The sequence below is a fragment of the Aristolochia californica genome, unplaced genomic scaffold (assembly GCF_029961685.1).
Source record: "Aristolochia californica isolate CCGP_79_NKW_82.1479 unplaced genomic scaffold, dmAriCali1.0.hap1 SCAF_8, whole genome shotgun sequence".
Classification (NCBI taxonomy): Eukaryota; Viridiplantae; Streptophyta; class Magnoliopsida; order Piperales; family Aristolochiaceae; genus Aristolochia; species Aristolochia californica.
In genome coordinates this window covers 39,742,510-39,758,762 of record NW_027182279.1, presented here as the reverse complement: position 1 = coordinate 39,758,762, position 16,253 = coordinate 39,742,510, and the positions used below count along the sequence as shown (strand labels likewise).

Here is a 16,253-nt window from a genome sequence, read left to right as displayed (position 1 = left end):
GCAGGGTTTTGATCCTCTCTTTCTAAAAATGTACTTAGGAACGATTTTCAAAGAATTGAGAATAAATGTCGATCGATATGCTAATAAAAGTTCATTCACTTCTCAATAGGAGGTTTGGTAACGGTATTTGTAAGTTCCCCAAGCCAAATTAGTCTTTTTTTGCCCGTTAGTAAAAGTTGAGTTTACATTGATCAATGTAAGATCAATGTAAAGTGATTGATCGATCAATCATGTGTAGCGGCTATTTTTCTATTAGAATGTGATTGATCGATGGTATGATCGATCAATATCTTCCTATTGGGTTTGACATTTTAAGTTGCTTGATAAATGTACATGGTATGATCGATCAATCAGAGTTTTCATTGGCAATTCATAACAAGTATGATCGATCAATGACCTTGCTATGATCAACCATGCTTTATATCCATGACTGGCAAAGTTCTGTATGATTGATCAGTCACTAATGTTGATCAATCAATCAACATCAATTTGTTTTGCTTGGACAATATTGATCGATCAGTTTAAATGGGTTGATCAATCATGCTTTATAACACAAATTGGTTATATTTTGGATGATCAATCAATCGACCTTGGTTGATCGATCATGCTTTATATTTTTGGCTTGTAAACTTTTGGTTGATCAATCATTGGTAGATGTTAATAGATCATTTTGGTGCTAGTTCATCATGTAGATTTTTAAAGCATGGGAAACTAAGTAATTCTAACATGTATGAAATGTATGTATGCATTTGTTTGTTAAAACATGTTTGAATGTAAAATATGTCCTAAAAATCCAAATTTGCATTGTACCTAAGTTTTGGAAGAAATGAACTTCTCTCTTACATAGACTGAGTTTTTTACATTTCTCATAGATTCCTAAACTTTAGTCTTTAGTTTTTCTTCATCTTCTAAGGATGCTTCTTCAAAAGTTTTTTGATATTCCATGACGCTTGAAGTATTTGAGAAGCTTGTATCGATCCAATGTTTTTTACCTTGAAATTGGTCTCTTTGTTGGAAGATAAGTTCATAGTAGTGGCATGATGTAAATTACATTAATTTTTTGTTCCTTTTTCCCCCTCCTTAGGGTAAAGGGTAATGATGTAATTATTGACCCTCTCATTATTATAAATAAATTGAGAGGGAGGATTGGGATGTCACTTAACTTATTCCTCGTTCCCTCCTCTATCACTCTCTTAGACGAACTCCCACTCCTCTCTTTCTCCTTCTTCTTCTTCTCCCTCTCGTTCTCTCTATTTCTCTCACTCGTTACCTTCTTCTCTATTAACCTAGCTCCTTTACTATAGTCTTCATGGGATCCTAAATCTTACACTCTTGAGGGTAAAATACCTAGAATACTACATTTGTAATCGTTAGCTCAATTAAGTTTTGTTATCATCAAAATCAAGAATGGGGTTAATGTTCGATTAACAAGGATGAAATAAAGTCTAGAGTAAGCTCAATGACCCTTCTAGGCTCCAAGTGACCACAAGTAAGCGAGCCAGCTAGGTCATTGAGGAAGTCGATGTACTTGTAAATGCTACTTAATGAGCTAGTGGGTAGACACGGGTGCCACACATAATTTTCTAACCACGGATAGGAAGTCAAGCCTTAAATGGCCACAAAAAAAAAAAAAAAAATTGGATCAAGGCAATAAAGTTGGAGGTGAAACCATAGAGTGACCAAGTATGCGAGATTGGAAGTATGAAAATGGCAAGGTATGACAAACATTACTATTATTTCCTTGGATCATTTCCGATGTATCCTTGGTATGGAATTTATCTTTAGATTTTGTGAAGGCGGTATCGATTCCTTGCTTGGGAGGAGTAAGCATTACGAATGAGAGATCACTTTGCCAAAGTTAATGACTGAAGGAGGCAAGGGGAAGGCAAAGTTGGTGTCTGCTTTGCAAGTGATTTAGGGTCTCGGGGGGGGGGGGGGGGTGAAATCACATGTGGTTTAAGAGGGGGGTTTTCAATTTGTGGAAAATTGCGGTTTATTATGTGACTCAACTATTTTTAAAACAAATTATAGACAATAATTACAAAATAATTACAAAATCATCAATTTGGATTTGTAAATTGCGGATACATTCTTTAATTGCTACAAAGAAAGATTTCTTATAACAATTTAAAACTTAATCCTCTAGATCAAATGAAAGATGTCTTCAATTCTTCTCCTCATGGAGTTAGTTGAGTGTAGGAGTCTTGCAGGGCTCTAAGTCTTATCTATAAAATAGCACGACAACAATCTTTTTCTTCCTTACAAAAAATCACCTCCAAGACTTCCAAAACCTCTTCCGAAAGGATCTTTCCACTTTCTTTGCTATGGTTCATTTTTATAGTTTTATCTCAATTTCATTAGGAAGGGAGAACATGGAAAATCAATTAAAGAAGTTACAACGTTCAAAGATCTTCAGTTTCATAAGCCCAAAGGTTGTTTTTCTTTTGGGTTCATTTGGTTTGGTTTGGATTGATTTGGATTAATTTGCTTTGATTTGAGTTGGAGTTGGTTTGGATTGGTTCAGATAGGCGTTGAGTTGGTGTTGGGTCCATATAGAGCTTCTCGATGGATTCCTCGAGGTTAGGTCATCATAGTTGAGGCCTTGTACTTGTAGACAACTTTCTTCTTTTCATCCAAAATGATTGAAACACCTTCATAAGACAAAATTACATAACAAATGGTTGTATACAATCAATTTCCTAGACATATGACTTTCCTAGGGTGAGGACACTGTGGATAGTGGTACACATAATTTCTTGAATTTTGACCAAAATAATCAAAATACACCTATACAAAAATATAAAAAATACCCTTTTTAACTTAAAGGATAAATGATTTTGGATGTTATGGTTTAAATCACCAAATTACTCTTGTGAATCTACGAGAATACCTCTCCATGAGGAGAAATGTGAGTTCTCATGGAGTATGACATTATGCTTTACCACCAAGGGTAGGTGGAGCACAAATTAAGTTGGAGCTCAGTGTGAAGCCTCTGGCATTAACACCGTATAGAAAACTCCAAAAGAGCTGGAGGAACTTTACAACCAGCTCGACGAGTTGCTTTAAGGCAGGTTACATTCAGTATCCAAGGCATCGTTCAAGTTGTTCAAGTTACTTGGGACAATCTTACTGGTAAGCTTTTCATCATCAAACTGATAGGAAAATGAGAGAAGTGAATGCACAGATAGAAGAATACTATAAGCATTTTGTAATGAAAATTAGAAGAATTAGGTGTAGCTGCTCAACATGACTCCGTTCTCCCACTACTTGAGGAAGAGTGAGGCGATAGGGCACAACCCGGTCGAGCTGCAATCAAACTACCACCGAGTGCACTACGAACTCTATTGTCAATATATACAGTCCAATTGCAATCAAACTACAACCGAGTACACTACGAACTCTATTGTCAATATATACAGTCCAATTGCTTACCAAAATGCTTGCAGATGGCACAAGAAAACTGAGATACATCTACTACTACTACTACTCAAAGCTTACTCTTAACCGAGTAGGTTTTATTCACGATGTATCATCAATATATCACCTAATTATAAGACATGACTCATGTGACAAATCATGATTTTATCAAATATTGTTGGTAAATCTAACTAATAAACTAGCATAATCTTCTTTAGTACAAAACCCTGTTGATGGGCATCATGATCAAAAGCATTTCCCATCTCTTTCATTTATGAATTGTTGATGTAATTGGAGTGAAGAGAGAGGAAAGTGGGCTTAGAGATGACTTGTGGTGGAGTAGGATTAACAGCCAGTTTGCATATAGACTCACAAATCTCTGAAACCATTTTCTTTGATATGAGATATTTACCTTGTTGTTCAGCCCAACTCATTTTTGCCAGCATATCCTGCAAGGATTAGAAAGAAACAGAAAATTAAAAAAGAAAAAGAAAAAGTAAACAACAACGACCTCAGTTTTGAATCTTGTCGTCGTACATGTGAAGAATACTCTTGTTCTATTCTGATCCAATTTCGTCTGCTACAAAAAGTGGAAGGCACAAGTACTCTTTGATGCACTGATAGCCTTCTCATTAAAGGATACTAAGTTCATACAATATGACTCTGTGTTAAGTGTTTGACAACTTAATTATCTCTTCTCCATTCCGGAAGATTTTTTCATTCGTGTTACAAGTTGCTTCAACCTGATTTCACTATTTCCACTCACATTTACTGGTTAGTCTAGTCAGGAAATTGAATCAAACTCTTTATGGGTACTTACATATCATAAAGAGTTGATAAAATTTTATTTTCTCTGTAAGAGACAACAGAATACACTAAGCATGATCCTATTTGCTGTAAGTGGGGCATGAAGTGGACATGAAAAAATCTGGTTGTCTGCCATAGCTATCGCACTTCTCATGGTTCTGTTCACAGTTGGGAGGCTCCCAAGTGACAAAGAAAGCACAAAAGTTCATGGAAAACCTTCAGTGGTTGTGGCTATGAAGCTCTATGAGACTCATCATTGCTTCTTCCCATTCATGAGACAATAATGGGTCTCGACTCTCAAGTAGAATCAAAAGATCAGTAGTAGCTTGACAGTGGGTATCAGGTAGAATCCAAATGCGTTATTGCCAACTTGGGTTGATTCGGGAAGAAATGCCTTCATGCTCAACAATCTACCATTGTTGATGCATGTTCAGACCCACCCGACATGTACTTGCAGTTTAGACAGTAAATATCAAGGATGAGTTCATAAATATTATTCAAGGAGTTCAATGAACCGTTGTAAACTGTCCAAAGCTTTGCAAAAAGACTGAAGAGTTCTCAGATTCTAAGCATGAAAATTGAAAATATAGTACTACCTTGCAGTAGAGAGTGGAGTTTCAATGTAAATGAAATCCTTAAAGCTTTTTTATCAGCTTCAAGCCCTTCTGAAATGCAGACAATTGATTCAATTCTTCTAGTTTTCAGATTTTCAAAAGATCCACGCTCAAAGTCTCTCTCAAGTCGAAATCATATTAAAATGAAAGAACCCTTCAAAAGCTGGAGTACTTTATATTTTCTTTTTGAACAAAAATTCTAGCTCTGAAACTCATATTTTAAAACAAGTAGGTAAAGATGAGGAAGGGAGAGTTTCAACAATAATTAATGGGGTAACTAGCACCCAATAGGTAGGTCTCGCCGGTCATTGTTAAGATCACCAGAAAAGGCAAACAATGTCAGGAGTCACACTTCCAGAGCTAAACCAAGCAGCAGTAGTTGGCGGACCACATTTGTTCAAATCGAGAAGAAAGCTAGAATTTTTACCAGTGTTGGACAAAAGTGTACCTGCAAATAGCTAAACAAGGCCCCAGTTGTCCATGTGGGGATTTAAAGCTTGTTGGGCTAAAGTTAGAACTTTGAAGCTTTCGATCGACCTTTTTCTTTTGTGAAAATCCATTGCAACGGGTAGTGACATACGTACCAACCGCTAGAAGAAATGGTTAATGTGTTTTTTCTTCTCAGAGAAGATATCTAGATGCAGCAAGAAATTCCATTTTTCTTCTTATTTACTGACGGAAGTTTTATGTAATATCGTACTGTATGAAATTCATACTTCCACTGCCTGCGAGCTTTTTCTGCTTCCTTCTCTTCTCCTTCTTTTTCTTCTACCTTCTGCTCTGCCGTTGGTCTAACTTTTGATCGATCCATTCTTATCGCTTCTGGGCATGAAAACGAAAATGCGATTCGAAGAGCTTGCTTCTTTTTTTGGGTTAACCAGAAGTAACTACTCTCACCATCAGAATCATCTCAGTGCCAGCTTTGCGTTTTCTTTACTAACAATTCTTTCCGAATTTGATTCAAATCAGTGTTTACTTTTGAAAAAATTTAGGGTAAAAAGAGAAAGGCCTTTTAATCTGTCATGCTGGTGGAAGAAAAATGTGAAACGAACAATGAAAAGTTCGATGAAGAAAAAAAAAAAATTGAAACAGCAATAAAATCTCTCTGAAGTCTGAGCTATTAAAGATAATAAACTAGAACTAACATTGCTCTGATTATCCTCCTTTTGGCATTGAAATCGAGAAAAAAAAATCGAAAGGCTGCTTCAAGCTGACGATAACGATCCATCAGAACTCAAAATTCTCTCGTGCACATCAATCTAATAAATCTTAAAAAGACATCCAGTGTCATCCAAATCAGTACTAGTGTTAAAATGAAAGTGAATCGAAATAATTAAAGGTAATAAAGAAGTATCTCTCCTCCATCAACTATGCAAAACACACTGAAAACAAATATATGCAGAAGAGTTACCATTAATATGAGCATTAACGCACAAAAGGTAGATATTCCTTTCTTCGTATAAGCTCACCCAGCACAGACCGAAGCCAGACGTGCAACACAGAAAAGACAGAAATACTAACCCTCAAACTCATAAAAAAAAAAAAAAAAATCAGATCGAGCCGAATAAACATTTCTTCACCAACAACGACGTCCCTTCTCACGAAACTCCCAAACAAACAAGCAATAGATATTGGACCAATTGAGTAGAGAGACGAACGCAGAAACTACCATTCGCGTGGCGGGAGACAACCTTCCTCAGCAAAAAAATAAAAAATAAAAAGCGCTTTCATGTACAAGAAAGAAACCGCTTACCTTTCCACGTACCTCGAGCACCGCGCCGGACTAAAGCTAACCCGGGGAGCTTGGAAGGAAAAAAAAAAAAGCCACGAACGGAAAATTCCGAAGAGATCGCATGATCCATAACCAGAAGAAAACAAGCGAAAAGAAATTCGCAGCAGCTTTTTTCAACTCAGCATGGAATCTCCGGATCAATGCGATCCCTTTGGAATTCTCAGTGCGCCGCCACAGTAAACGCCGCCGCTTCTCGTACGCCGGAAACCACTTTTCTTCATCCGGTGATCGGAATCCTCGGCCACCTTTTGCGAGGACGACGAGCTTTTCTGCAGGCTTGAGGGTAAGTAAGCTCTTTATAGGGGACGAAGCAAGGCGGTTTCCGTTAGACGTTCACCGTTAAATTTGACGGCGACGTTAGTGTCCACGAGATTGGCGTGAGGCCGGAGGTTGGCGTGGATAGGGATCTGTTGGGGGTGGAATCTTCCATGAATTTCACATATTCTGTGATGACGAAAATACCCTCGAAACAAAAATTTCCATTTATGAACAGATATTTTTTGTGTTGATAGTTCAATGGGGTACAAATAAGTTGAAACCACATAAGCACACAACAATGTGAATAAATTGCTGTATAAGAAAAAAAAATATGTTGCATGACCACATAAATTTTTCATTAAATCGATTTTCGGTTACGATAAATTATTTTACTGTGTAATTCTAAGTTTTTATATATCTATTTTTAATGCTTAATAACCCACACGATCATTATATTGTGCAGGAAATTCCTACTCGATATTGTAACGTTACATATGTATAACGTTTCACCTGTTTTGAGCCTCGTTCAGTAGGCATGTACTGTTCGAGTTTTATAACTCTAAGAATTCGGGTATAGATTTACTCAGTGACACATTTATTGTCCTAAATGGAGCAACAAAAAGCCATTAATGGTTATTCTTACCCAATTACCCAATATTATCGAAGCTCATTTAGTTATTTGATTTGATGATATAAAACTCATTCAACCTTGAACTCTACCATTCTCTAGTTCTTCTTCTTATACTACTATTAATGTTATTGTCGTTGTTGTTGTAGTTGTTGTTATGTTTGTTTCACCTATCTCGGACTAAATAGAAAAAGAAAAAGAAAAGAATTGGGGGGGTGTCGGTCTTTTGAATCAAAGAGATATTGGAAATATTTTTAATACTATACTATTAAACAAATCGAATGGAACTTCTTTAATGGTGCAATGATAAATTTGTATAATTGTTCTTCCTTTAAATTAGTAACAAAATTTAGAGCTTACGATTAAAGTGGTTTTTTTGAAAATTAGGGATGATTATTACAATTTATACATATGACTAAAAGCATAAGTTTAATGACACTAAGGTTATATGAATGTGAATCCAATTCATATGTCACTATTTATGAAATATTCTAGGCCTAAAGTTATGAGAGGATTCAAATCGTATTCTTTTAAGTGGCTATTTTCCTGATTCAGTTTTGAGGTAATCTGTTCTAGTTTCTTGCTATTATCACCCATTAAACTCGGTTCAAAATAACAAATGAGGTCTACATTTTTTATTATTCTATCGAATCTACGAGGAAACTAAAGTCAGTCTATTTTTGTTATTTTTTGTTTTTTGTTACTTTATCATTGCTAGTAATATCATGAGAATCTACTTTTGTTTCCTTTGGTAGACATGAGAAAGCTGAGGCCACGTGGGATGTCTTATAAGTATTCACTTTATAGTTTATGGTGGTAGCATGGTGGGACTTAAAAGAGAAAGGAAGGAAACAAATCAATGTCTATGACATTTCAATGTGAAGTCCTTCTGATCTATTAGACCTTCTCTTTATTAACACGATGTTATTGTTGTTGTTGTTGTTGTTGTTGTTATTAGACACGATAAATTAAGAATCGATTATACCAAAATTTTATTCAAAACCCTAGAGTATTAATTTGTCACCATTACTTTCTTCTTAGCTCACAAGCATCATGTGCTATAGGTCCCACATGTCACAAATGTTTGATCAAAATTGTGCATTTATCCAAAATACAGCTTACCCTATTTTCTTAACCTGGCCAAAAGGCTTGAGTAAATGGAATTACTCTCTTTCCCCTCACTTTGTTTAGAAGAGTTGAGGTGAATTTTAAGGGAAACAAAAGAAACTAACTTTAAAGAAAAAAAAAAAACTTCTCATGAATGGAGAGGCACCAACCGATCCTAGAGATCGAATAGAAATTATCGAGTAACTGTACTTAAACTAGGTTAAAAAAACCCTAAAATTTTGAAACTTCTCTCTTAATCAATTATTCCTCCTTCATCTACTATCTACAAATTAAAACAATTAATTTTTTTAATAAAACCATTAGCTCCCATTATTCACATTTTTCTTTTTTATGGTAAGCTATGGTCTCTCTCCCCTTCCAAACTAACCCCATAACTTAATTTCACCCAATAGAAACATTAAAGTTGCAGACTAGGAGTTCATAGCAATTAATGACAAGGGGAAATAGGATACCAATTGGCAGCCCCACTAACTGCTTTGTGTCTCCTGGTTCCCTGCTGCCAATATATGAGTAATAGCAACAGCTGCAGTAACACCCAGAAAGGCAGCAATGATAACAAGTTGGTAGCAGTGGCTTTAACTACATCAACATTCATTCTAATCACTTGATCATTTGTTGAGACCAAGTGGGTTGAAATTGGAGCAGCTGAGAAGAGGGAATGAGTCAGTCAAGTGGGATTCCACTGAGCTGCTCTTTTTTCAAATATATCAGTGGGAATGACTCTCAGATCTTACCAGAGTTTGCTTTGTTGTTAATCTTCTTCTTGCTCTCTCTCTCTCTCTCTCTCTCTCTCTCTCTCTCTCTCTCTCTCTCTCTCTCTCTCTCTCTATCTATCTCTAGGTTGTGATAAAAAGGAAATATACACAAAAATGTAATATAAGATGAAACCAGTATCACAACTGACTCGAATTGAGCATCTCTTGTGTTAAGAAACAATCTAATAATCTCAACAATTTTTCACAAACGATTCTTGATACTTTTTCCTTTTCATTTTCAGCAGCTCAAGAGAAATAAATTCACAGCTACTCAATATTTCACTCAAATGATATTCTAAATTAACTAAACTTGATTGCATATGGAGCTTAGAGAACCAATCAAACTTTACCAACTTCCTTGGAGAAAGGAAGAACGAGGAGAAGATTGCCTTCCCCTAAGAAGCAAAAGAGACAAAGAAAATTGACCATTCTTCAGTGCTGTAAAGTGGAAGACTAGTGGTACCCATATACCCCCAATGCAGGAGACATTTAGCAAAACATGGAGAAAGAGTTGAAAAAGTCTCTGGCCCCAATGAGAGCCTTCCTCCTCCCCTCCACACACAAGCACACACACACACACACACGATCACGACAAGACTATTGAGGCACTAGAAAGCCTCACTTGTGTAGCACGCTCAAATCTCCCCGAGATGTGCCGGTGCCACCGGTGTCCCCTGGATTTCACGCATGTGGACCCGCACTAAAATTGGCAATCTTGATATGGTTTGTCAACCATGGGGATTTCCTCTGGTGTGGACTTCAGTTGAGAATCTGTCTTAAGGTTGCTGTTATATACAGTAAATGAGAGTCCCATTCAAAATTCCCTGTTATATACAGTAAATGTCTCCTTTGAAGATTTTGGGTCGACAAGTGTGCCATAGACTCCTTTGATGTGATGTTACATTGAAACAGTGATTGGGTATTGCAAAATCTGCTTTATCCAATGTGCACTCTCTTGGAGACTTCAAAATGAAATGATTTGATGTTTGTTGATTCTGCTTGCCTTGATAATAAATCATGTCTCTTGAGAAATGCAAAAGGTCATCAGTATTTGCAGACTCACTATTAACAGTGGTATCATCCTGTGAATTAGACAAGTCATTTCTAAATGGAGTCATCTGGAATCTTTAGATAAGATTACCTGTACAGGATGATGAGCCTGGATCCATTTTCCTTCAGAGAAATCAAGGATGATTGCTTTAGCTTTAGTTAAATTGATTAACTAAAATGAATACTTTTGTCTAGTTTGTGGCTCATATCTCCACCTGCTTTCTCTGTAACTATTAAATCTGTGATGTACACTCAGTTCAAATCAGCCATTTAAATTAGCTCAAGTCTGATATTTCAGTAGTTTGTGTTTCTGATCCTTTATCAAGATATACACGTGCTCCTTATGTTGGGTAATGAGCAGATTCATTTACAAAAGAAAAAAAGTGAAAGATAAATAAGTGGAAAAAGTTACTTGCAAACCTAAACTATGATGCCATTATGCTGCTACCATAGTTGGCAAAGGACTGCCTTAAATTAAATAAAAGAATGGATTACGAGTTAATTAAAGAATAAACCATGACATTGATAATTATTGTGATCGGATATTGTGGGAGAAGCTTTCAAACTTGCTTCGTTTTCTAGCTGCTCTTCTCAATGGCTTCTGACTTTTTCTCCTCAAATGATCAGTTTCACTAGAAAACCTTTAAAAGTTAATCAGATCTGTAGCAACCATCATTTTCTGCTCCAAACTAGACCTAGCTTTTGGGGGAAGCCTTCTCTTCAATTCCACATGTCTGCATGGTGGAGTCTGCAGACCTTCACCAGTGCCTAAATCAAGCTAAAAATTAAGAGGGCGGAGCTGTTTGAGTATGTAACATACATTTACATAGAATAAGCTTGTATCAGACTTTCTTGGTAAGACTTGCCCACTGCAGACTCAAGTGCTTCACTTTGGTCAGATTTTTCATATGGTAATCTTGAGATGATACATTAATTGCATTTCCCTGTCACATCAACATGAACTTAGCTTAGTGAGAATTTCCTTTACAAGACAAAGTAGAAAAGCTTGTCCCTGAAGGATCTACAGTAAGTGGTGAAAGTACAAATGCACCCACAAAAATGACACGAACGTACAAATTAAACACAGCAATTGGGCCTACATTAAATTAAACCAAGCATGGAGTACTGAAGCTGCATTTTTTTTTATTGCTTTTGATGATTGAAGTCAAAAAGATCACCAGGACATTAGCATGTACCCCAACTATGACCATAAGAACTACAACAAAACCTGTTTAAGGAGCACAAACAGCCACCATGTCTTTTATATTTTTGTGTGTTAGAAGATGGACCCAAGCCCACACGAGTATAGAGAAGGCCCACACGTCCAAGAGGGGTGGCATAATTGTAAATAAGGTGCCATCTCATAAAGATGACACGAGGGTGTAATTAGTGAAGGTGAACATGTCTACTTATGTCTTTTCTCATGTAAAGCTTGTACCCCTAAGGGCATTGTAGGCATTGTAAATTCCCCTCAAAAACTATAAATAGAGGCTCTTGGCTTGGGGTAGAGCATCAAGTCTCTCTCCCCTTCTCCAAGTTCGTCCAAGTTCTCTTAGCGTAAAGGCTCTCCTTTTTCTCTCTTTCTCCCTTCTTTACCCGAGTTCCCTCTCTTCTCCTCTTCTTCTCTACCTCTCTTACTTTGTTTTATGTTCTAATCATGGGGTTCTAAATTCAACATGGTATCAGAGCAATGAATTTAGGATCCCCACGTCAAGATGATGCACTGTAGTTTCTATGATCAAATCTCTTCATGCAACGCTCCTTCTAAAGCAAAATGAAGCTCGTTGAGATAAGTTTCTTGTTCTCATTATTATTATCTATTCATGGCTTCTTGATCTCAGTTTTTTATCTTAAGAAGATGGTTTAGAGGTTATCCTCTTCATCCTATGAGAATAGTGAGATTCATATCTCTCAGTTTGGAAGAAGCTTGTAAAGGCTGAATTTTTTCAGTCGGTTTGCAAGTTTTTGGCTGAAATCGGTTATGTTGAGATTTTTTTTGCATGGGAAGCTACTGTTCGTACATGCAAGCTTTGTCTATAGAAAAGTCATTCTCTCATACTTATTATGATCCAAGTTTGATAATTTTTTGGATTTAAGAAGTTTTGAGGAAAAGCATGATACTTCTTCCTCCCTCGATGCTCCCTTGAAGAGTTGTTTTTGAAGAGCCGAGATTATTCAGTTTTTTTTTATTCAAAATTACTGGTAAAGCCACGAGTATTTTCTTCTCCTTGCATAGTCCCTTTCTCTTACAGTGAGATTGAAAGGGTTGTTCTAGGAATGGAGTGTGATAAAGCGCCAAGGCCAAATGGATTCAATGGTGATTTCTAATCTCATGCTTGGCCGATTATTAAGGAGGACATGTGTGTTATGGTTCAAGGATTCTACTCTCATGGTATTACCTACCGCAGTATGGGTGCCTCCTTCATCACTTTGGTCCCTAAAAAGACCAATGTTGAGTATCCTGGTGATTTCCGGCCAATCAGTCTCATCTCCAATTCTTACAAGATCATTGCCCGGTTACTTGCTTATCAACTAAAGGCGCTCCTTCCTACGGTGATTTATCATGGCTAGGCCGCTTTTCTAAAAGGAAGGAAAATCCTCGACTCCACCACGATGGCTCATTGACTACTTCAGCCGCTCAAAGGAGCCTCATTTTGGCCTCGTTGGATTTGAAAAAAGCCTTTGACAGGGCTAACTTGTCTCTCTTAAATGATTTGTTGGGGAGTATAGGTTTTGGGGATTGTTGGAGATTTTGGATTAAGAGTTGTGTATCTTCAGCTTCATACTCTCTTATTCTCAATGGATTAGTTTGTGGTTTCTTCAACATTGTGGCAGAATTCCTCTCCTCCATAACATATTCGGCTAAAGAGTATGGATGGCTACCTCTGATCAGCCAGCACTCGACTTTTGATGTTCCTATTTTGTAGTATGAGAACGATAATATTATTTTTGGGGTTCGAAATCTTGAAAGGATTAAAAGGATAAAGGTGGTGCTTGCTTTGTTTAAGCTGGCTTCGGGCCAAAGGGTTAATTGGGGAAAGACTACACTGTTGGATTTCAATATTGATTCAGAGAGTTTCTTGTGATGGCTAGCGAATTGGGTTGTTTGATCTCCTTTGTTCCTACCACATATCTTGGGCTTCCCTTATTCACTGGACGACTTTCCAAAAATCTTTGGACCCCTTTGGTTGAGAAGTTGGAGTTGCGTCTTGCCACTTGGAAATAACGTCTTCTCAGCAAGGCAGGGAAACTTACCCTCCTCAAGTCTTGTATTGATGGTATCCCAAACTACTTCTTATCCTTCTTGCCTAGCCTACCTCCATCTATCAGCATTTGGAAAAAAATCAAAAGCCGATTTCTTTGGAGAGGTTCTTGTGCTGATTTCAAGTATCATTTGGTGAATTGGAAGAATGTTTGTCGACCCAAGTCCCTTGGTGGTTTGGGTATTCGTCTCACTAAAGATATGAACCGTGAGCTCCTAAAATGGATTTAAAGGTTTAATTCCCGCAACCCCAACCTATGGAAGAACATGGTAGCTTGGAAGCTCGATTGTCCTCTTCTTGGTAGACCTCTGGGAGTAAAAGGAGGACTTTGTCACCGATATGGAGGTCTCTTTATTTGCTTCTTCCGATCTTTTGCGCAGCTATTAGGTATTATGCGGGAAATGGCCAATCTACCATATTCTGGGGGGATTGGTGGACAGGGGGCGAGCCTTTGATGAGTACCTTTGAAGAACTTTTCCGCTTATCCTTACAGTCGGAGATCCTTGTGGCCGATGCTCATAATAGTGGTAGTTGGAACCTCCATCTTCATCGTAGTCTATTGGATTTTGAGGCCTTGGACGCTAGCCATCTTTTGGGGTCTATCCAGCATATCAGACTTTATCCTCAAGACCCTGACAAGCTGATTTGGTGGCCTGATAAGGGGGGCTCCTTTTCGCTTTCCTCAGCTTATCTTTTCACCGGCAAATGGTCTTCCCCATTTACTGTGCATGATGTGGCTTTCATTCTGCACCTATGTGCCCCTCCTAAAATTAAGTTCTCCATGTGTAGTGCTTGGCTCAACAAGATTCTTATGGCAAACAATCTTTAGCGACGTGGAAACCTTCCAATTGACCCCCTCTGCCCCTTTTGCGGCCTGGTGGAGGAATCGGTTTGTCATCTCCTCCTCCTCTACCCCTTTTCATGGCGGGTTTGGTCTTTGGTGCACTGCCGCTTTGGTCTACAGTTCTGTAGGTCGTGGATTTGACTATTACCAACCAGATGCTTCTGGGCACTGCCCTATCAGGGCTGGGGAAATTGTCGATCTCGGCCTGCGTGGCCTATTTCCCGTGGGGTCTCTAGGCTGAAAGGAATTCCAGACACTTCAAAGGAAAATTTGAGTCTACATAAAGGGCCTACTCTATACTTCCAAGATTTTAAAGGATCCAAAACAGGATTCCTTAATAACACTACCTATGTCACATATTTATTTTTTCTTAACATTTCTTTAAATTTGATTCCTTGGAAGAGACATTTTAGATTTTCAGTAAACTAAACTTTCTTATTTAACAAGTACTAGGATGGTATTCAGAGGGCATCATCCTAATCAGAATCCAAGTAAACTTTAGCACATTTAGCAGCCACACATTTGCCAGATACTTTACCTCCTTTGCTTGTTGTCTGTCTTTATGTTTTTCCTGTAATAATTTTTCTCTTTCTTTATCAGTAAATTAGAAAATAGACAGTTGCCACACTAAGCAGTTCCTTGCATCAAATATTAACCAAAAATTTGCATATGTAATATGTGAACTCTAAAGAAACATGAAAAAAGAGAAACATACCGGTGTAAATAGTTCATTGAATAAAAACAATGATCCTCAAAACGCCAACAGAAGGATGAAAATAGCATTCCAATGTACAGCCAAGGCATCATGATTCCAGCAATATTGTAATGCCCTACCCTAAGCATGGAGCCCTCTACTTTGGCAAGTTATTAAGATTCCAAGGATTACATGAGTACTTCCTCCATTCATCTGGCTCCACTGAGGGTGGTGATGGATCACCAATACGAGGAAAACCACTGCCATACATAGATGTATCCAAGTCACTACCATACATAACTTCCACTTCCCCAGCTGACCCCTCAACAATTTCCCAAAACCTTTTCTCTATTTGAGCTTGAGTAGCAAATCGCCTAAAAGCTTCCAGTGTAAAATACTTCCCTGGAATAAAACCAAAGCTATCCTTATTGGAATTGACACATTCCAAGCAATACCAGTTTCCAGAAGGGACCTTTTCCAAAGGAGGAGAAAAATAATACAGGTTCCAACCCTTTTCACACCTGTCACACAAAAGCATAACTTCTCTGTGCAAACTACTCTTACATTGCTCACAAATCTGGTCATATTCTTCTTTCTTCACCACTTTAGCTACCTTTATCTTTTCACCCTTAAAGTTCTTTCTTCTCTTCTTAACATCATTAACTACTGAAGTTTTTTTTTTTTTGAGAAAAATGTGTAAATGTATTACTAAAGAAGAGAGGATACAAAACCTTGATAGCTAAAAAAGACTTTCCTCCACAACAAGATGTTGGAGGGAAACGCCCTTTTTCGCTTGAACGTCGGCTAAGTGATTAGCCGATCTAGGAACATGATTCCACTAACACTGTAATGCAGAAATTAACTTACAAACTTCGTCAAATAACTCCCAATAACGCCAAGGAGGTTTGGAAGGCTTCGTGCACCAGTTGATAATGACTTTAGAATCACCCTCAACTAAGAGGACACCTTCCTTTTTTTGTTTGAATAGTTTCAGCCCGTTGTA

General features: G+C 37.6%; 1 protein-coding gene across 1 annotated transcript; it reads right to left on the bottom strand.

The window, feature by feature from the left end:
- Positions 1-10,885: 10,885 nt before the first annotated feature.
- Positions 10,886-16,046, bottom strand: LOC137939249 (lysine-specific demethylase JMJ17-like). The gene is made up of 2 exons (XM_068784483.1): positions 15,272-16,046; positions 10,886-11,393 (listed from the first exon to the last, which is right to left on the bottom strand). The coding sequence occupies exon 1, from the start codon at positions 15,786-15,788 to the stop codon at positions 15,408-15,410; it is 381 nt and encodes a 126-aa protein (XP_068640584.1). The 5' UTR covers positions 15,789-16,046; the 3' UTR covers positions 10,886-11,393; positions 15,272-15,407.
- Positions 16,047-16,253: the final 207 nt, after the last annotated feature.

What these genes read in the sequence shown, in the direction of transcription:
- LOC137939249 (XM_068784483.1), bottom strand. Translation starts at nt 15,788, where the DNA reads ATGCTTTTGTGTGACAGGTGTGAAAAGGGTTGGAACCTGTATTATTTT.